The sequence below is a fragment of the Notolabrus celidotus genome, chromosome 8, assembly GCF_009762535.1.
Source record: "Notolabrus celidotus isolate fNotCel1 chromosome 8, fNotCel1.pri, whole genome shotgun sequence".
Taxonomy (NCBI): Eukaryota; Metazoa; Chordata; class Actinopteri; order Labriformes; family Labridae; genus Notolabrus; species Notolabrus celidotus.
Genome location: NC_048279.1, coordinates 15,350,346 through 15,372,290, shown reverse-complemented (window position 1 = coordinate 15,372,290; position 21,945 = coordinate 15,350,346). Strand labels below are relative to the sequence as shown.

At 43.1% G+C, this 21,945-nt stretch overlaps 2 protein-coding genes across 3 annotated transcripts; both read right to left on the bottom strand.

Moving 5' to 3' along the window:
* Nucleotides 1-904: 904 nt before the first annotated feature.
* On the bottom strand, nt 905-5,617 carry rhogd (ras homolog gene family, member Gd). Its single transcript, XM_034690464.1, has 2 exons — nt 5,488-5,617; nt 905-3,982 (listed from the first exon to the last, which is right to left on the bottom strand). Exon 2 carries the CDS (start codon nt 3,951-3,953, stop codon nt 3,378-3,380), a length of 576 nt encoding a protein of 191 aa, XP_034546355.1. The 5' UTR covers nt 3,954-3,982; nt 5,488-5,617; the 3' UTR covers nt 905-3,377.
* Nucleotides 5,618-7,629: 2,012 nt separating this feature from the next.
* fhdc2 (FH2 domain containing 2) lies at nt 7,630-17,272 on the bottom strand. 2 transcript variants are annotated; one of them, XM_034690462.1, is made up of 12 exons: nt 17,044-17,272; nt 15,301-15,879; nt 15,149-15,210; nt 13,156-13,258; nt 12,780-12,865; nt 12,427-12,527; nt 12,109-12,179; nt 11,772-11,879; nt 11,415-11,485; nt 10,855-10,972; nt 10,557-10,721; nt 7,630-10,429 (listed from the first exon to the last, which is right to left on the bottom strand). In XM_034690462.1, the coding sequence occupies exons 2-12, from the start codon at nt 15,754-15,756 to the stop codon at nt 8,468-8,470; spliced, it is 3,303 nt and encodes a 1,100-aa protein (XP_034546353.1). In that variant the 5' UTR covers nt 15,757-15,879; nt 17,044-17,272; the 3' UTR covers nt 7,630-8,467. The 2 variants fall into 2 exon arrangements, with proteins under 2 accessions (XP_034546353.1, XP_034546354.1); XM_034690463.1 differs by lacking the exon at nt 17,044-17,272 and adding an exon at nt 16,037-16,272.
* Between the last annotated feature and the right edge of the window lie 4,673 nt (nt 17,273-21,945).

Sequence of the window (21,945 nt, the reverse complement as noted above, 5' to 3'; positions counted from 1 at the left end):
AAGGCTTTGAAGAATGGCGCTCATCCTGGCTCATATGGAGCTGAGCTAGAGGGCTGTGTCCATCTAGTGTCAGGACATGGTAATTGAACTGGCTGTAGTATAGAAGTAGGTGAGTGAAGTTTAAGGGTGCTACAGGAACAGAATGTGGTTTCCTGAGCTGAAAATACACATCTGGGTGTCAGTGTGAGACTCAGTTATGTTACATTTCTCAGTATAGTTTTATTCTTGTACAGCTGTGCAGCTATAAGCTCATACAACAAACACTTGGTCTTAAAACCCATTTTACAGAGTAGCTTTTACGTGACTTTATCTTTCTAACCGCTTTTACTTCTATTTTATTATCAATTTTAGTTTTTATCCAACTAATTTGTTGTCTTAAATTTTATTAGATTATTTTATTTGATTATTTATTGTTTTAATTTATTATCATTATTTTTCTTTTATTATTTTAATGTTCCTAATTCATCCTTTGCACTTTTTCTAATTTTCCTGATGTGATGTCGTCCTTTTATTCTGAAAACCTTTTATTGCCCTTTTAGTGCATTTATTTACTTCTCCATTTTTATTTATTTATTTTTATCTGTTTACCCTGAAAAACCTCTTAACAATGATTTACTGATCCATTGTCACACCACTCCATACAGTTCAATTGACATGTATTCCCTTTAACCTCTTTCGTTGCATTTTGTTTTGCATTGATCACATTTTCTCCTCCGTCTGTCAATTTGTTTACTCTGCTATTGAACTATGCTTTGTTTGTCAAAGCACTTTGTAAACATTTGTTTTTAAAGGTGCTATATAAATAAAGTTATTATTATTATTATTATTATTATTATTATTATTATTATTATTATTAAGCTATTATTATTACTTGAGACTCAGTCAAAAAGCAGGAGAGACCATCTGTCATCAAACAGTGCCTGGTTTAACCACCATTTTTATTTGGCATAATTTAAAATCATCTCACTGTTAGTTCATTTATACAAATATGCTTTTGTTATATATAAAACAATTACAAACAGATTTCTACAAATCAAGTTCCCAGTGTAAAAGCGTAGTACCACGCACACGGTAGCATACAGCTCCGGGACACAGACAAGAGAGCCCACAGGTGTATGTTCCACTTCAACAGCATTATCTGAGTGAAATCAGGACACGGCAAAAATACTAACTCACCACAGTTGACAGTTTGACATGTTATGCACTTACATTCAACCCTCCACACACACCGATCGCAGAAATTCTCACATCCTTTGGCAGATCTCAAACCACATCACTGTTGTTAAAAAATTCTCCTGCTCGTGTTGCGTTTCGGTTCTTCTAAACTTTACACAGGCCACATCTAGGTTGTCTTATAATACACTCCGCTCGAGGTTGAGTACATGAAAATAACTATAGTAAAAGGGTTGCTGGTATTACTGGCGGCTGTAAGCACAAATTTGCAACCAGTCGTTACTAAAAAATATTTTATAAAATGTATAAAAATCTTCAGATGCGACAAGGCACTTTCCACAAATGCAGCTCTTGCTAACTGTGTGTGCAAGTTGTGCTTGTGCCTGATCCCTCACTGCAGCATGCAACGCAAGGATGTAAACCACACTCAGTTAAGAGCTGTGGGCCACTGCGCTTCATCTGCTCCTTTTCACAAACGCACATAGATGTGTGGCAGAAGATGTCAGTTTAGCACCTGTGACTTTCTCAGAGGGCTGCAGGAGCTTTGTGTGTTTGTGTGTTTGTGTGTTTGTGTGTGTGTGTGTGTGTGTGTGTGTGTGTGTGTGTGTGTGTGCGCTTACTGGCAGAAACGAAGGCAGAGAGCTTCTGAAAAACTACAAAAATGAAACCCCGAGTTGGTTCGACCTGCATTTCAAAAGGTCTTGGTGGTATTTGCATCATTAAAAAATAACCTTTGGGGAGCACAGCCATGGTCTTTGGTTTAGATAAGGCACCTGACCAAATTAAAGGCTCCTTCCGTATTGTGAATTGTTGCACAGACAAACTGACCGGGCAGCTACTACACAACGCTCTATCCAAAATGAAATTATCTTTCACAACCTAGATTAAAGGAATAGAAGTGTACAGGTGAAACATGTTCTGGTATCATATGCTATGCTGTATTAGTTCTACAGTGGTCATAAATTGCTGATCTGAAATGTAAGGCAACAATGTAAGTGACAAGTGGGGCATTGTTGAGTTGTGGTTTTATCAAATCTGAGTATTACTTATTACAGACAAACATTTTACTGATCAAAAATAAACATGAGCTATTACAAAAAATATATTCAACTTTGGCCATAACCGCACTCGTGGGTTAAAAACATTTAAGGAAAAAAAAAATCATTTACAGAGTAAATTCAATATTATTAGAAAAAATACAGTCTCTTTGACCCCATCATGTCAAAGTCAAAGTCATTCTTAGGCATGTTTAAATGGCGTTCAGTAAGACGTAGACAGAGGAGAGCTGTACCACAACTCCACTTCCTGATATGTCAGCTTTGAGGAATCCTGTACCAGTGAGGGTTAATTTGGCTGAGGCCTTGTGACACCTGCTCCACTATTAGTGAAGAGGGGCAAATGGTCGGCTGCTTTTAATGGGACCAGCTAATCTTCAAAGGCCCACTGACTCCTCCATGCGTTGCAGTGAGAGAGCAGTGAAAGAGGCTGGAAGGGCAGCCTGCCAGACAGCTCTAACATGCCAGAATGAGCACTATGGGAGGAGGCCGCAGCTCGACAGTTTAACCTCTTATCTGTGCAGATTGAGTATGGGGTACTGGCATTCGTCCGGGAGTCATTACACCTCCTCTGGACCCAAGCTACTTGAAATTAAAACTTGTTTACCCTCTACTTGGCGGTTCATTACATCTAAATAGGCAAGTCAAACCATCTTGATGGTGACGCTGCTTGATACTCATGAGATGCAACCTTGGTGAGAGTATGAGGTAGTCATTATTTCTCCACCTGAACAAAGGCAGATCTCTTCTCTCCAGTCGAACAGGGTAGCTTGGTTTTCGATGTTGTTATGGCTTTTGTCAACCATGATCAGCATTGTATAAGGCAAAGCAGATAAAGGCAAGCTATAAATCTAGGAAAGATGTAAAATTGGAAAAGGTAAATATCAAAGTTAAAATGCAAGGAAAATAGAGGAGACACGGTCAGTTGCTGCCTTTTTGACACAGTCACTTTGGTGAAGATGGCAACGGAGTGAAATCCTCCGGGAGATGATTAAGGAAAGGAGGAGTAGCAGAGGAGCTGAAAACAAAGTCTGAATTGCTAAAAGGTGGAATAGTAGCAGCCAGATGACGACCTTCGTTCCTCAGCCTTCCTTTGCATCTGTGGATCTCCATCATCCTTCTCTACAGTCCAAATTTAGGAACTGTTTATTACAACAGCACACACTTCTTGGGGTTCTTTTTCGTGACTGGATACAACACTGCTCTCACAGCTTCAGCGAACACCTCCCTGACGCCATCCTGCAGCAGAGCAGAACACTCCATGTATTTAACAGCCCCTATCTGCTTGGCCAGGGCATTCCCCTGCTGCTGGGTGGTAGGGGCCAGGCCCTGCTCCTTCAGCTTCTTCACTGTTTCTGCATCACCCCTCAGGTCCCTCTTGGTGCCCACCAGCAAGATGGGGACATTTGGGCAGTGATGAGACACTTCAGGGTGCCACTTATGCCTGACGTTGGCGTGGGAGGAGGGGCTGCCGATGGAAAAGCAGATGATGAAAACGTTGGTTTGGGGATAGGAGAGTGTGCGAAGGCGGTCATACTCCTCCTGGCCTGCAGTGTCCCACAAGTTAAGGCTGACAGTGCGACCGTCTACGCTCATCTGAGCGCTGTAGTTGTCGAACACTGTGGGAATATACTCTTCAGGAAAGGCATTGGTGGTGTAAGAGATGAGTAGGCAGGTTTTCCCAACTGCCCCATCGCCTACCACCACACACTTTATGGTCTGCATCCTGCCTACGACCACTGGGGCTGCAGCACCTGACAACAGAAGAAAGGGCACCTCAGTAAATACCAGTGGTGGGCAAAGTACACAGTTTCATTACTTAAGTCAAAGTAAAGATACTCCGGGTAAAATATTACTCCAATACAAGTGAAAGTTGCTCTGTAAAATGATTACTTAAGTTATAGTTGTGAAGTACTTGCTTTTAAAAATACTTAAGTATACTTCTTAAAAAATCTCAAAACTTTGTATTTTTTAAAAATACATGAGTGCAGTCAAGAATACATGGGAGTACATTCTGTTACATCATGTTTATTTAGAAAACATTACTTGAAATCTCTAAAAACTATACCATGGAATAAAAACACACACTAAGTTACTCCAAACACAGACAACTTAGTTTGAAATGTTCATCTGGAATGAAACAAATGTTACGTAGCTCAACATGCTTTTACAGGTTGGACAGTGAATGTTTGTATGTTTGGGCAGAGTGAGAAACAAGGAGAACATTTCAAATATTACGTATCATTCTTCACTTCAAAAACCTCTAACAGGGGCTAAAGATATGGACATGGGTGCTCAGGTGGAAAATTATAACCATCATTATCACCTCTAAATGAACTGCCTGATCTGAGTGAAATCTGCTCTGTGTTTGATATACAGGTACGACTAAACCACTGAGACAAACAGAACTACACTAACACATTTTACTGTCTTAGAGATCAGATTTCAGAAAAGAGAAGGAAATTCATGAGCTGACTTCAAAGATAAAGTAGTGAGTAACTAGAGCACTGATAGAAATGTAGTGGTGTGAAAAGTACAATAATTGTCTTCTGAATGTAGTGGAGTAAAAGTTACAACTACCCCACAAAATAATAATACTCAAGTAAAGTACAGATACGTACTTAAGTACTGTGCTCAAGTAAATTTGTTACTTTCCACCACTGGTAAATTCTGATATCAATGCTCCACATTGAGGGTCAGGTCTAAGCTTTACGCAGCCAAACATGTGGATGATTTAATAAAGGATGACAAAACATTAAAATGCCGACCAGTAACCAGTCTACACAGTTTATTCAGTCTCTCAGTTACACAGTTCTTCACCCAATTAGCCCACAAGCTAACGGCCCCCAGCCTTAGCTCATCGGCGTAATTAACATTACAGAGGTATCCAATAATTACAGTCCGTCATCAACAACGTGTACAAAGTTCTCTAAATAAGTCCCTGAACTAGGAAAGCGACAAAAGGGAAACCGAGGCACCGGTTCCCTGTGGTTTATTATCCCTTACTGATCACTTTGGATACTAGGCGTTCCCCCAGCGGCTAGCATCAAGCTAAGGAACTAGCGCATTTGGAGGCTAACTAGCTAGCTAGTTAGCAAACAAGTTGGAAGTTTATTTGCAAGCCACTCCTCAAAAAGTTACGTTCCTATCCACATAACCATTCAAGAGTTACTCAAAATATTCTTACATATTCTAAAACACATTTCAGAAGGAGTTACTTGCTGTAACCTTTTTTTTTTTTAAGGATTTTGTGACTTACCGCCACTTGGCTTTCGATCTCTTTTTGCTTGGTCTAGTCAATCACAGCCGCATCCGGGGAGCTGTCCATTACGTAAAAAGCGACGCACGGAAGCGTTGCATTCTGGTAGTTGTAGTTTTATTTGGTGACAGACGGTAAGCGACACTAGATGGCGATGCTAAGCTTATCTGCTTTGCCAGCCTTGTTGCCCCCTCTGGCCTGTGTTGTGGAAATACTCTTACAACGAAGTCACTATTGGTAAAAGTATAATTATTATAGTAACAACAATAATCAATTATTAATCATGAAGACATATAGATAATAAACTAAGAAAAGTAAATATATAAATAAAACTCATATTTTGCTATTTTTGTTACTATAATAATTATACTTTTATCTATATTTTTTAATTAATTAATTAATTTTTTAATTATGATTATTATTTTACTATCTGTTAGGGTCCTTTTCTTCTTTTCTCTTTTCTTTAGGTGTATATGACTCTGTCCTCTTTTAAAAGACAAAGTGTCACAACAACAGGAAAGAGGGTGATTATTTGTCTGTTTTCTAAACATTCATTCCACAAAATCACCACAATCAGTATTGAGGAATTTCATGTTGCCACATGAAAGTAGTTGTACTACTTCTTGCAATGTAAAACTCCACTGCAATAGAAACATACATGTGATTGGGAACAATGTGGAATGGTACAGAGGGTTATTTTGAAATTAATTGTGTATTAATGTGTAGATGTTATTTGAATGTTTAATTTAGTGAAAATTTAACTGATTTTCAACACTTTTACACTGTAAAATAAGGGCAGTGGAAACACATTTTCAATGATTGTATTACTGTGTCATGCAAGTGTATGCCCAGCCCAAATAGGTTTGCAAGACACATTAAGACAACAAGAGCATAAACCAAAAAGAGGACACATACATTGCAATAATACTGTTAAAGAAATAAATCATCCTGAAGTTACCAGTCATAGTCAGTGTGAAATTATGTATTTCAAATGTAAAATTAATGTTTACACCTATTAAAAAGTAAGTCTACCTCAGACTCATCTGGTTGTTTCCATGAATGTCAAATAACTACCCATTCAAGAGCAAAAAGCTGGTTCCAATTGAGGTCATAATCAACTGCCAGATTCATGAATTGAGTTTGGTATGTGTTTTTTACCCTGCAGCAAAGAGTATTTATTTTCATTATTAATGTAGCAATTATATTCAAAGCTTTATTTTCCATGAGTGTGACACATTGACTGTAATAATTGGTACTCTAAGAAAAAGCCAGAACTGCAACATGTAAACAACATTCACGATTCAACCTGCCGCTCACTTTATTTTGCTTCCATACTACCTAACCATTAAAATACAACCAATCAATCCTGTGTATGACCATTGAACATGTCAAGAGGGGTCTTAATGCATGGACTCCCACACTTTCTGCACTCTCTTTATACTTCCTCTTGAACTTGCTACATTCTCACCACTAAATGCCACACAGTGTGTCACTGTGTGTATAGACGCAGGTCATAAAAAAACCTGTCCCTTGTCTTGCAGGCCTCATGTGCCTCTTTGGTCAGCACTGGTCTAAAAAAGCTCATATATCACTTATTCACCTTCAGACAAGTCATTATTCTTACTGAGCCAGTGCTTTGAGATCAATGCAGAATACAGAAGGCAACTAAGGGAGTGATCACTTTAGACTGCTCTCCCTTGCACCCCTGGAGACCTGTTGATGATGTCACTTTTATACACTGAGGCAGGTTAAGAGGCCAGCGCTGACCGACAACCGGACACTCAAGAACACAAAGAGGCACCGGTTTATTGCCTTTCCCAAGAGGTTCTGGCGTCACTGCGGCCTATAAAAGGAGAATTCCCACTGGGACCTTACACCCACAGTCACCCTTTTCCCCAACCCTTGCACCCCACTATTCTGCCAGGAGATTCCCCGGGACGTCTGTAGCATTTCCATGACAACAACTGCTGACAGAGATGGGGGTGACTGTGTCAAGAGATGCAGTGAGAGGGGGTTCAGGGAGGAGAGAAATGAAAGTGACAAGAAGACAGCATGATGCAGGAGCAGCAGCAGATGAGGAAGAGTGGAGCGTTTGAAAGTGAAGGCTCTAAAAGGAAGCAAAGAACTAGCCTGAATTCAAAACTGGAGAACAGATACTTTAATCCGACCATTGAGCACCTTTCTGAGAGACAAGACACTTCCAGATCACCGTCTTTATTCATCTTCTCTTTTATACAAATCCAAATAATACAGTGAATAACAACCAATGCTATTCAATAAAGTTATATAATCTTTTCACATAAAATAACAAATATTACAGAAAACATCACCTTGCTGCCTCTTCTTCAGTTTGTAAAGTGCATCAGAACGATGAGACCTCTCAACAAGAGGATCAACAGTTTAACATTGTACCAAGTTCAGGTTGGACTGCAAGACAGCCAAGCCTGAGAACACAATAAAAACTAATGAGGGGGAATGATCACAGTATGCAAAACATTTGGGGAATTTTCTTACTTTAAAAAACCCTTCCTTTTTTAATGCAAGAGAGATTGAATCAGTGTCTAATTCTTTCAGAGCATGCTTGTCTTTTCTAGGCACAGAGTATTGTCACTTAGTTGTGTTTAACTGTTAACCTGTTCTGCATAAACATAATGACTGTAAAATGGGTCTTCTTGTGGTGTCCCATCGCCTGCAAAGGACACGTGTAAAAAAAGAGGTAGGAATCGCAGCATCTAATGTGAGATGAAGCAAATTAGATGAAAATGCTCCACATTGCTTCAAGTGCAGCTCCCTCTCACATATTCAAACCCAAAGCACCCAGAAATTCATGCAAATTTGATAAAAGCTGAATTTAGAAAACCAGAAATCTGACTGATGACTCACACTCCTCATGAATATTCAGCCTGTAATTTAGACTGAAATCCATAAGGACATTTAAAGTGTGAAAACACTCTGCAGTAAGGGCACTTTTTCTCTTGCATCACCTCCACAGCGGCTGAGATGCAGCAGCTCGAGGCATTTTGGGGCCAGGAATCCGTGAAGCTGTAGGGATCTTAGAGCTAGTAGCAGGGGTGCTTGTGCTTGTTGTCTTGGCAGTTTTATTCCGGGCAGCAGATATGACAGTCGTGCGAATTGTCTTTGCTGTGGTGGAGGACGGGCTGTGGGCAGTGCGAGGTTGTGAGGGATCCTGAGTCTCAGACTTGGGAGCAACACGTTTTGACACACGGACAGGAGTCCCTCTGATGAAGGCTGGTTGGGTGCTGCCTGAGCTTTTCTCTGATACAGATCTATCTGAAGTCCTGCGGGTTAAGGAGGGCTTTCCTGGTGGCTGTTGCTCACTCAGAGTCCTTTCCCGTGTAGTGTGACTGCGTTTCACCTCTGTCTGAGCAGCAGAGGGACGTGTGACAGTGGAGGAGCGCATGGATATGCTGCGAGGAGTAGTTAATCGGCTAGGTGTGGATGGGTTTGTAGAGGTTGGGGCTCCATTGGAAGGCTCAGTTTTGGAGCGCACTCTGGGAATGCCCGTGCTATTGGAAGGTCCTGCACGTGACACAAGGCCCCTTTTGGCCCCGATTCCACTCCGCACAGGGGTCTTCACAGCTCGAGGCTCCTCCTTTGATGTGGAAGACCCTGGAGTTGTCCCCTCTCGGAGGTCAACCTCCCTCTCTTTCCTCCACTTAGAGCAGAGGCTGGGTGCGGGTCGTGGGAGCGGCGAGGTCAGGGGTGACAAGGCGTCGTAGGATCGGAGGCCTTTCACCAGAGTGTGGCACTCCAGTGATTCACCCACTCGGGAGTACGGCTGCGCCGCCTCCCTCTCAGAACTTGGCAGGTTGGAGAACCCTGCCGGCTGTGATTGGCTGAACTCTGGTAGACTGGAGGGCATCCAGTTCTCCTCTACAGGCGCGGACACCACGTCTGTGTTTGAGTGCTTTGTTAAACCTGCATCAAGGGAAGGAATGTCTTCACTTGTTGTCATTGTGGGTGTCTCATTTGCCTGTGGCTGTGACTGGATCCTCTCTGGAGCATTTATTGATGAATGTGATTGGCTCTCAGTTTTGTGGTGCCGTAACGACCCAGTGTTTGCGTTACTTTGAGAAACTACTCCCTTTGTGTGATGAGAATGAGGTAAAGACCCTTCAAAACAAGAGCCATTAGATTTACTCTGAATGGAGGGAGTATTGTCTGTGACTGGCAGGTCAAATTTATGTCTTTGAGATGAGTCCTGGCTTTTATCACACAGGGCAGATGTTTCAGGGGGTGTAGCAGCAGAAGTAGAGCAGGAGCTGGGTGAAGATTCAGTTGTCATTGAAACCAAGTGTTCATGTGACACCTCTGCCTCTTTTTCAAGTGATGCTGCCTTTTTTTGGCCTTGCAGAACATAGGAAATGCTTTCAGGTCTGTTTTGCTTCAGTGTAAAGCCACTGCCACGCTGAGAACAACTAAATGTAGCAGTGTCAAAGTCCCGAACCAATTCCATGCTCCGATTTGTTGCTTTGCTGTTCAGCCACCTGCTCCTCCTACTCAGAACAGGTTCTCTATCAATGGGGGAACAAATATCATCAGTCTCTGGAGAGCTACAAAGCCCAGCAGAGGTCTCATGGTCAGATGAGCTGTTGGAGTGATAACTGGTGGATGTTGGACTGCTGCCAAGCTCAGGGAAGCTCTTCAGCATGGATGAGTTTTGGAAATGGGTGTCGTTGGGGAGGTTCTGGGAAAGTCTGCGGGACTCTGAGCTTCTCAGGCTGCGTCGACTCCAAGTGCAGCTCAAGTTCTTCTCTAATAGTTTCTCCAGTTCATCTTGGTTCTCCTGACTTTGAGGCTCTCTGGCAAGGCTGAGGCTCAGGTCTAGCCCGGTACAAACAGCCAGAGAGCGACGCTTTTCCCCGATCTCACGCTGACGCTCCAAACGTTTCTGTTCCTTCAGCTCCCGCTCTGCATTCTCCTGTAGAAAAAGGATGGAATCATTTACTTGTTTATCCACTTTAGGACAAAGTCAGATCTATATGTCTCATCCCTTTAGGGAAAATGTTTTTCATCTAATAGTTTTTCCATCGTGTGGTTTAGCTCACCTGGACAGCTTTCTGAAAGCGGTGGCAGAAAGAATTGAAGACCCTGCAGGCCTCCTCTAGTTTAAACGTGCTGTCATCTTCACAGAAGAACTCCACCAGTGCTTGACTTGACATTCTCATACCTTCTACTTCATCCTCTGCCTCCTTCAGACGTTCCTCAGCCATCTGCACATTAACACATATATACTCAAGCTTTAAAAAAATAAGTTATCTAAATGTTCTCATTTGGCCTGTTTTTGTCAAGAAAAGTCAATTTAACAAAGGTTTGAAATTGAATAGACTATTGATTGTTTTATACCTCTAGGAAAGGTTGTGTATGCCGCTGGATCTCTGCCTCAGTCTGGATGTTTGCCTTTAAGGACACCACTCTGCTTTTTAACCTGGATAAGTCCTCTAGCACTGACTCCTCAGACAACCTAAGGAAAAGAGGGGACACCATTATGATCAGTACTTTACAGAAAAAAGTAATGGGACATGTCTTGAGAAAGCTAAAAATGGGTACTAAGCTAATGAAAAGGGTTTAAGGGTTAAAGCAGACAAAAAGTCTGACAAAAATAAGGATTTGGCCGCCTGCATGACTCTCTTTAACTTTCAAAGCAGAATAAGGATGGTCCTCCTTTAGTCCCCTGCAGAGAATCTCTCCAGCAGAGCTTAAATATTGGCTTGGAGTATCAATGTTGTCATGACCCAGTTCCACTCAGGCAGCTAGCTATTGCTAACAGCTGGGCGCCTTAGTCTGATACATGAGTGCAATAGATTTACATTACAGCATGTTGGTTGCATTGATGTTATTAAGCTGGGTTTGCATATTCCTGCACAGTCAGTGCAGGATCTGATGAGGTTTGGGAACAGACTGACCTGGAGGCGGAGCCAACATGGCCTATTTGGCTAGGAAATGACAGCAAACTCTGGTCCTTTTTCACAGCTTCCTGTGGAGACAAACACAAATGATTATCCAGCTATTGTTTCAAAAGAAGCACAAATGTTGACAAAATCATATGCTCTGTGGAGCGGTCCGGCCTCTGGGGCTTAAAAGGCTACTGTTGTCTGATAACTTGGAGGTCAGAAACTAATCATTCTTGCAAAAGAACTTGCTGCAATGTTGATTCAAGTAATTTCTTTAATCAACATTGTTCATATCTTTTTACCTTTACTCTTTAAAAAAAGATTGCTGGCACACAAACAGTTTATTCTACACCTAAATTTAAGTCTTACCATTGCGACAAAATGCAGCAGGTTCATTCCCGGTTTATTGGCTTTGGTGTCAGCCAGTTTGAGCAGCGATGAAATCCGGAAACCAGCAGCATTCCCCGAATACCCCCCCTAAGAAACAATATACAAGGTCAGACTAACACACATACACACGCAGACAACATGTGACAACTTTAAACAAACAATGACACAAAACCCAGGTGCACCGTAAGAGGGACGCACCTAAACACACACCTAGACCCCATGGCCAAGGGTGTATTGTACACGGATGAAAGGAATGACTCTGCATTGTAAAGCTGAAGAAAAGAAAATTAAATGGATAAAATAAAGGTGCACTCACAGCATTCATATAGTTTCCTGCTTTCAGCACCAAACGGAGGATGGAGTGTAATTCAGGACAGCTCAACAGTTCTGTAGGAGTCGAAGACAGTGATTCAATATTAAAAGAGGAATAATGAGGATTAATATGAAAGCAGTGGATACCAAGGCCTTAAAACGAGTAGGAAATTAGTTTTAAAGACACTCAAGCAGAAGTGAAGTAGGGTCTTTTAAATGTTAACATTTCCCTCCACACTGATTCAAAGTAGGAGCATTTTAAAGGGCCAGGGTCTAGCTCTTCATTGTGGTGGGATACATGACTCCCTGTTGTTAACTTTACCTCTGGCCGCCTCCCTCAGACATCTGGCTGCCACACACAGAGAGGTCACAGCAGGGTCGAACTCTTGTTGCAGGATCATGGCATCCAGACGTAGCCGAAAGCTAATGGAAGAGGAAAGAGAGGGATGGATGGATGAATGAGCGGGGGATGAGTGGTGATGGAGACAAAAAGGCACTACTGATCAATCATCAAGTAAACAAGCACATGTCATCGCAAAGGGAAGTATGTGAGCAGGAAAGGTGTCCCATGGTAGTAAACATGAAAAAATAGGTTTTACAGTTAGGATATTGAAAGAAAAAGTGTTTGGAAAGTACGGGGCTTAAATAATTATCCAATGTAGAAATAGGGTTTACCTGGGGACTTCCACCAGCAGCAGAATAAAAAGATCAGGCTCTCCAAGCCAGCTCCGCTCCCCGCTGAACCTTCTCAGGCGGGACTCCTGAGAGAGAGAGAGAGAGCAGATGCTGGGTAAAATCTGGAGAGTAGCTTCATTTGAAAAACAATCTGGCACACTAGAAACCAACATGTCGTCAACAGTCAATTCCAATATCTCTTAGCGTGGCCCTTCTCCGGAAACAGACCACATCACACGACATGGTGTAATGGCAGACTCTTGATCATCCTAACCAGAGCCAGATGACGAGTAAGAGAGGTGGTGGGGGGATTGGGGGATGAAAACAGGGAGGGGGTTGTCACTGTGATATTTGTATGCCAAAAAAGGCACTTTACCTCCTCATTGTCAGGCAGCAATTTGCAGAGCTCTGCAAGCTTCTCTGCTCCGTAACGATCCCCAGCACCCTGCCTGATATCCTCAACTATCTCCTTAGCAGGCCTGTGGAAAAAAGGACAGACATTTTTAGTTTGACTTCACTTTAGTCATGGAGTTTTCAGTGCATGATCAGGAAATCCCCCCACTCGCCTATGTAATGAGCAGTATCAGCTTTTAGTTTCACTTTGATCACACATTATTTAGACATGTCCTGTTCTTATCAATCTAAGTGCTGAGGAAGACAGACTTGGTTGACGCCAAACTGTAGGAGAGAAAGTAAACAAAGGGGGAAATCCAGAGAAGATGTCTGAAAGAGCTTGTGATGTCAAGGTGAAGGACCAGAAATTGAATTGCCTGACTTTCTGACCCCGGACTTTCTTCCTCAGATTGACACATCTCTCCTCTATTCCAGCAGTTTTCCATTATCCTTCCCTCCTCCCCCATCATCCTACAAACCATTACATGTGCACACATTCTCCATTATATGCATGCTACCGTGTGGCTTTCATTTTCCAGCATACTGTCCTCATTCAAAGTTCTACAGTTTAAATCTTTGGCACCAAAAGTTCTACAAATAAAGACATCTGATGCATCAGTTTGAGAAAGGACATGTATAACACACATATTGTGAGCTGTCCAGACTAGTTCCTCTGAAAACAAAACACTGAATGCAATAGACAGAACAATCACATAATAGACAAGATATCGAGGAGACTTCTTAGACACAAATACAAAACCAGATTTGTTTAAAGTACACCCTCAATTCAGCTCTGCCTGTGTTTAGAACAAAGTAAAACAAGCTCCCAACAAGACAGATGTTTGTGTACATAAGAGGCTCTTTTCATATAATGGCTTTTCCGACAAGTCTTGACAAATCTGCTCTGGAGATAAGTCACTCTTCAGTTGAGAGGTGCACAATTGAGTGCACGCTGCATGCACAAGTAGAGGCATGAAATTAAAGCAATCATGGACTTTTTTTCACCTCTTTATGTAATTATGTCTACCTGCAACAGTTCAAATGACATTTACAACAACATCAAAACACTCATTACAGTGTTCTGTATCTAGGTGTGTTTTAACGATTATTAAAACAGCCTTACTCATTACAAGAGGTGCAGCTTTGATAGATCTGGGCAAACATGCTAAACAGGCTTTAGTGGTAGGATGAATATGACAAGCTGCCAGTGGGGTCCCTCTCTGCAGGAGGTAGCTTTAACATTAGACCCTCTTTAAGGGCACCAGCAGGTGTCAACTCTGACTCTTAGGGCTAAACTCGGACACCACCCTCCTTCAAGACCCCCACTCAAGCTGCCCAGAGTGTACCCTCCCTTGCACCTGTCCTCCTGCAATATACTTGTTTCTCCCTCCCTGACGCAATACTTCCTTTCTATCACTCTTTCTCCTGATGAGACTTCACACTTCTGAAACAGCCTGCACACACACAGACACCCATTCCCTCATTGATATATGGCTACACACACTATGGTTCAGCTCAAGTGAAGAACTGTTCCCCAGGGCACACTTGTAAACACTTCTGTTTCCTGCTCTAAAAACTACTTGCAGTTTTGACTGATGATGACCTCAAAGAAAGTAGGCCAAAATACTAAAAGCTGAGGGTGTTCAAGTGCAGCAGATTGTTAAGAAAACAGTTGAAACTGATTTGCACAATTTTGTGTTGTGCAAGTTCTCATCTTGACAAACAAAATGTTTATAATGCATCATGAGAAGAAATGAGAAAAACATTTGGCCAAAGCCAATGTGATGTCTTGAAATGTCTGGATTTGTCCAACAAGGGCTCAAAACAAAAGATATTAAAGTTTAAAATAATACAAAAAGAACACACTAAATAGAACAGCAAATAATCCCATTATAAAAACTGAAAACTGCTAATTTTGCTTAAAAAATGACAAGAACAAACTTGTTAGAGCGCTATATGGGAATAAAGTATCTTACAACTTGAACTGGCGTAGAAATATTCCAATGTTCATGCTGCGCTTTGAGTCCAACAGGGAGATCTGTAAAGAGGAAAAGGACACAATTAAGACAAAGCTAAATACAAGAAATTTCACAGGCTGAAAATGTTATGGTCATTCCAATAGTCTGACCTCCTCTGGGTTGTCCTGTGGAGATCTGCAGCGCAGCAAAGCCGACCTCCGCCTCAAGGTGCCCGTTCTGTCCTGAGGTTTACTGTCTTTCTGTCCAAACAGTTCATCCAGAGAGTGGAGGTCTATGGGAAACTCATCTTCGCCTTGTGCTGCCCCGCTCCACACACTCTTCCTCCCCTCCACCTTCTCTTTGGGGATGCTCTCCCAGTTCAGCTTCCTTAGCCGGCTGCGACGGGCACTATCTGACCGGCTAAAAGGAGAGGAGGACAAGGATGCAGGTGGAGGTGGAGGAGGAGGTGGGGGAGGAGGTGGTGGAGGTGCTAGGGGAGGTGGTGGAGGAGCGAGCAGCACTGGACGTGAATCCATGGCTGTCACTTCCACAGCAGAGGGAGGTTCAGGCTGTGTTCCATGAAAGGCAAGAGGTTCCTTGAAGGCAACACTCAGGTTGATGAGCATAGAGGCAGTGTGGTGGGGGTGAGGGAGGGGTGAATGTGGGTGAAGAGTGTCTGCTCACTCAGTCTGTGATGTCTTTTCCAGTTTACAGTGACTCAAGTTCAAAGGTCAATTGATTCCTCCAGCCTGGGAAAGAAGGAAAACAACAAAAGTCTTACCTCAGACATTATTGATCACAAAAAGAGGCAAAAGACAACGTAGAAAGGGAGAGAAGTGATCGTTGTCTAGGCTTGTTGCAACATCAGTCCAGTCAGGCAGTTTTAACCAAGGCCTATGACCTCACCTGTGCTTGTTTGACACCTGGCCTTGCTTCTCCTTTCATTAGCATGACAGTGCTGCACTAGTTGATGTAACAAGTAGCTGCAGCTAAAAATGTAACCTCTGGTTCAACTTTCATGGAAGTTCAAGGCGTTTTGGGGGAAAGTACAAGCTGAGCGTGCTGAGCTCTCTTCCTCTCTTTGAACAGCTTGTCCCATCCTGTCCAGATTCACCTCACTGCATGCACACACACCTCCACCGCCACCTCCACCTCCACCTGCACCCTCTTCCTTCTAATTAGAATATATGGAGACACCATGGGCAAGGGGAGATGCACAGCTAACCACAAAGCTACAAATAGGTCTGCAGCTTCAGGAATCATGACTTTGACTTCTACTATCTCGGTATGGGAGGTTTACATCTGAAACTGGTTGCACACACTTGCACGAGCAGTTTGAGGTAGGATTAGTATGAAATTAGTGATGAGTAAGACGTTTCAGGTGTCTGCTTGAGGGGAAAATCTTGGCTTTGGACTTGGCCAGATAAACATCCTCTCGCCCTCGCTGGTGATCTCACTATTAATCACAACGTTCGGGAACCTTTTAAGGGATTGCAAAGCTGTTCTAGCGAACGCCGCACGAGCGCGCTGCAAAACTGACGCGGATCGAGGAGGTGATCTCACCCTCCATCATCCAAAAAGATCTGGATCTTCACGAGCGAGAATGAAATGACAAACCCTTTTTGCTCAAGAGGTCGTGGGAGAAATGAAGGCATGTGATAAAACGTGTTAGTTACTTATTTTAAAAACGCCAAACTAACACCCACCCATCATATATTTATTGTGATATAAAAAACGTTAAACTTTAGTTTAAAAAACAGAGAAACGAGGACCCGGTGATTGTTGCCTTTGCCTTGAACGCTATACAGACTTTTTTTTAGAAATACCTTCACTAAAGTTTAACAAAACACGTTCAACACATAGGCTACTAATGTCCTGATACAGAAAAACAACAATAAAGTTATTTCACTCACTTGAAGCTGACGGCGTCTAGTCTCCAGCGAGGTAAACCCACAAATATCAACCAGGGTAAGCGGTGTAATTTTCCAAGGTACATCAATAAATATTCGCCTACATCCCAGATTGTGTCTCTTGTGTTTTCTGTATCCCTGTTACTTGCGCCGCTCCACTCGCGCAACCTCTTGTCTTTCTCAACTTGCAGGAAAACTTCACACAGATCAGCGGGACGCGCAGGCGCGTACCCGCACCCCGATATGCCTTATTGTTACCCTCCCAGTTTTTCCCAATGGGCGGATTTAGGGTTTTCAGGTAGGAGTATACTGAGCTTAACTTGGCTCTACTTCGCTCCCCATGTGTGTTATTTTGTTGGGACTGAATTTCTCTATGTTTACCTTGTTTAAAAAAGAGAGAACGTGTTAAGATCCTCAGTACAATCCATTTTTAAACTTATATTTCTTTAATCTTTCAAAATGATTGTTTAAATGGCTGTGATACCTCCCATTTTGCATGAACAATATGTTTACCGAGTAAGGCTGTTCATGAAAGCTTTCAGTCAGGAGCTTCATTGACAGCCTGATGGATCTCCATTACAGGCTAATCATCACAGAAGGCAGGACTGTGATCTGTGATTGGTGCAGAAGGCCTTGAATCAGGCTAAGATGAGTATGCTACTGAGAACCTGAGATAGGGAGCAGATGGCTATCAGACATGGGAAATTATGTTCATATCTCCTCTCTGCAGGATCAGGGTCGAAGTGAAAGCCTGGAAGCCCCTTTCGAGTGCTGAAAAGGCCCTGGTGCTGCGATGTAGAGACCCAAAACATCAACCTTTCATCCAAGGTGCTGGAGTGCTTCCAGCCCATGTCACCTGGTGCAGCAGAGTCCGGCTCAGGTAGCCTCCTTCACAGGCCGCGCTGATAGACAGACGTCATCACTGCTGGGCTGTGCAGTAATTAGGGGGTTACGACCCCAGAGATCTGGCCATTGTTGTGGCTGTGCAGCGGGGCATGTTATAATGTACTCGTGCCAGAATAAACTTCTCTCAGGAAACTTCACTTTCTGTTCACTCACTCACATCTCAGAGTACAGAACACTCCTCAGAATACAAGGAAATGCCACTGGTGAGAGACGCAGCTTTATAGTCCATAGAGACCCAGACAACCCTGCACAATCGTGCATATTATGCCAGCATTCATGCGGCACGGACATTACGACAGTGATTAATGAAGAGCAAGAAGTTGACTTGGCAAACCTCACTTGATGCACCAAGACGCTTCAATTGCAAGGAGACAAAACAGTCTGTGATGTGTGTGCAGGCCCACTCCCATCCGTTCCCCATTTTGCATAACAGTTCATGTGCTTCGCTTGACTCATCCTTTAAAGAATGAAGTGTCCAGGTGTGTGTGAGAGGGAAATCTATGCATCTTATCTGCACTGCATGAAATGATGATAAATAGTTGTTTTTCTTCATCAAGCTGTGAAAAAACTCACAAATTCAGCGGATCATAAGCATGATATTTCAATGGTGCTTAAAAAAACCTGCTACCTTTTTCCGTATGACAAAACAATACACATCAGCACATGATATCCCATGAGTCTTTAGAGGTGCTTAACTTAGCTATGGTGGCTGCAGCCATTCAGCAAGTGTTAGCCTTCCCCATCTCCTCCTTCATAATCTACTTTGAAGTCCCAGCAGGGGTTACAAAAGGTGAATGCTATTAGCTCCCTCCTCCTCTGACCTACACACACATAATCATAGGTGTTCACACACACATTCAACACACGTTTTACATAGTTCTTTGGCTAAGGTGATCGAATTCTCTACACGGACCTATGCTGTAATTGGTTTTTCACACCACAGAAAACGAAAACCGGATGTACAGAAATCAATACAAAAGATTTTTTACCCAGATGACCCATTTTAGAGAGTGTAAAGGTGTCTGTAAAGCTATTCCATGAGAAACTATTGATGGAACTGTATGGGTGGGTTCGTGTTATTCTGCCTCTGCTGAGTCTGGTTTGCCTCCTGGGTCTTGCAGTTTCTAGAGTGGGGTAAATAGGTCAGTGTGACTGTGACTCTGCAGGGGTTTTAAACACGTACATTGACATACCATGTGTGTGTAAGAGAGGAAACGCGCGCAGGCATACACACACCTGGACTGATCCCAGACTGGGACAGTAGGTCTGGGGAGGTATTCCTAATCAAACCCAGCTCCCTCAGATCTCTGTAGTTTCCCAGCTGCACACACATCACGTGCAGTTACCCCAGAGCAGCCTGACAAGGATCTCTGGCTTTGGTCAGACTGCCAACCTGATAAGGGGAGACAGAGACAGACAACACAGACAAACTCTTACCCTTTTTTTCAAAAAATTCTCTCACAAGTATCCACTCACACTAACAGAAACATGAATGCTCCATACGTGATAACTTAGAGTATATCCACTCCCACACAGACATATGTTATAAGTGATGGTAAAAGAAATGCTTACACTCACTGGTGATGCAGAATAAGACTTTGGGGGTTCACAGACACAGACAGGCCATTGGTTAATGCAACAAACATTTCTGAGACAGAAAGATGAGAAGTTGGGCAGAAGGGGGAAAAAAGCTATGAAGAGCTAGCCTTGTAAAGATTTTCATTTCTTTGTACAGGAACGCATTTATTTTGGCTACTTTTTCGTCTTTTATTTCTCTTCCTATAAGACTCCTGTACATTGAATTTTTCAGGAATTCCTCTTTTGTAACAGTATTGAGCTGCTTTTGTCTATTATTGATCCAGAGAGACATAATTGAACCCTGTATCTCATTTTGTTTTCATGGACTGTCTTAAGTACACAGCTGACGCTTTGCTGTGTTTACCTAGCTGTCTACTCTCACAGCAGTTGCAGCATTGGAAGCATGTGCGCACAGTGTGTGTGTGTGTGTGTGTGTGTGTGTGTGTTGTGGTTTAAAGTTAAATTCACCGGAGGGGGATGCTTGAGGAGATGCATGTGGTCAGTTGTCCTTGTGTTTTGTGTGTTTCTGTGTGTGTGTGTTTAAATTAAGCTCAGCAGGGTGGAGAGGGAGGCTGAGGTGCTTGTGGTCAGTTGTCCTTGGGGGGGCTGGGTCGACTCTGTTTGTCTTTGCACATCTGGCCACTAGAGCCACTTCCGAGTCCAATTAGGATTTCCTGAGACTCAATAAAGGGGATTATTGGCCTGCAAAAACACTTGCCCAGACTCTCCCACCCAGCCGCCTTCCTGCCCCAGCTGCTACGGTCATTACACCAGTCAGAACTACAGTCACACTCCACTAGAGGCTCACAATGAAACGGTGACATACAATGACAGAGACCAATCAGCCCCTTTATTCTGCTTCTTTTTGGATCTCTTTGTCTCTTTTTGGTGAAATGTAAGACTCCTCTTCTATTTGATGCCTGCTTTATAGTTTCTTTGAATGTGAAATGAATCAAATGCTCCATAAATGATGTCAGTGAGGCAATGGAAACTAAATTTCTCCCTAACAAACTGATGAGAGACCACAAGAGTGTGTATACCAGACTGTGGTTGGGCACAAAGCCCTGGACCAGAGTGCAGGAGAGCTGAGCTTCAGAGATAGGGGGGTCCTGTGTATCTGCTTGTGTGGCTAGAGTGATCACACAGTTAATATTCAAAGGGCCGGGCCTGTTGTAAGGAAGGCACTAAATAGAGGTTGACAAAGCGCGTCGCACAAACAAAGGCTTTCTCCCCTAAGTAGGCTGTGTATATAGCACGAAGCACAGAGAACGGATGGGCTTTGCTGGGGTGGTCATGTATGGAGTCTATAGTGAGTTATTAAAGCAGCGCCTCCTTCCTTTCCTCCACCTTCATCACAGTTAAACCCAACCAAGCATTCTTCATTCCAGGATTCGCTGCCTTTAGAAAAGTTTTCAGGAAAATGCTAAAATGTCATATTTCTTACATCTTTAATGCTTAAACTCCAATTAACTTATTTCATTACAAGCTGCATGGTTTGTTTTACCAATGTTGTATAAATCTTTGTAGTTGAAGCATTAAAAAAACCTGCATTTTTTTCCCAGGGTCTTCGTCAGAGTATTGGTTGTAACGTCTACGTGCTTCATGATGAGTAAAACCTTGCCAGTTTTGTTCTACATCATCAAACACCCACTCACCATCCACGTACGCACACACACACAGTTACTTCAACCATCTAAACCTAATTATTCTCCCCCTGCCTCTCTGCGCCAACCAGTGATGTCACCCACAGAGAGACAGTGGGGCCGTTGGCTCAGTGCCTGAGGGCGGGCATGTTGGCAGGCAGGAGAGATGGGGAGAAAAGTGCAGAGAAGAGGAGGAAGTTAAGAGAAGATTAGCAGTTGAGAGGTTAGCAAAGTAGGAAAATGAGGGGGGGGGAGCCCCGTGTTTTGGCTGGCCCTTGTTTTGGGGCTGTGGGGATTAACCAGCCTTCTCTGCGGCTGGACCCACAGAACCCAGCCTTCTTCTTTCTGCTCCTTCTCTGGCTCGGATAAACATCCAACCAACACAGTTTAGGTTGAAAGGAAAACACGGAGGAGTTCTGAGGGCCAGGCCCCGAGGGGACTCCCTCTGGGATTAACCTAGCTGCTACCCTCTTCCCAACATTTTCACTGGCATTCACTGGGCATGCGCTGAAACCCATTCATCCTCACTGAACTGTTGCATAACAATGCAGCCTGCCTTTTGCTGCAGCATGGAGCTATTGGTAAAACAAGGCACCCTTGGGCCCCCAGAAACCCCCGAGCCTAGGCCCAGTTTCTTGTTGTTGTGGGGGGGCTTTGGAGACTGGAGCAGTAGTGGGAGCGACTGAACATTTAGGGCACACGTCATAGGAGAGGCAGGAATGAATGAGAGGCATATGAATTGTGTAAGTTGAAGAAAATGTCCGGCATTTGCATCAAT

Excerpts from the sequence above, each read along its gene's own strand:
- rhogd (XM_034690464.1), bottom strand. The coding sequence starts at position 3,953 with ATGCAGACCATAAAGTGTGTGGTGGTAGGCGATGGGGCAGTTGGGAAA.
- fhdc2 (XM_034690462.1), bottom strand. The coding sequence starts at position 15,756 with ATGCTCATCAACCTGAGTGTTGCCTTCAAGGAACCTCTTGCCTTTCAT. Across the intron at positions 13,259-15,148 it reads TTTCTACGCCAGTTCAAGTT|GCCTGCTAAGGAGATAGTTG; the intron begins GTAAGATACTTT and ends TTTTTTCCACAG. Across the intron at positions 11,486-11,771 it reads TGCTGCATTTTGTCGCAATG|GAAGCTGTGAAAAAGGACCA; the intron begins GTAAGACTTAAA and ends TTGTCTCCACAG.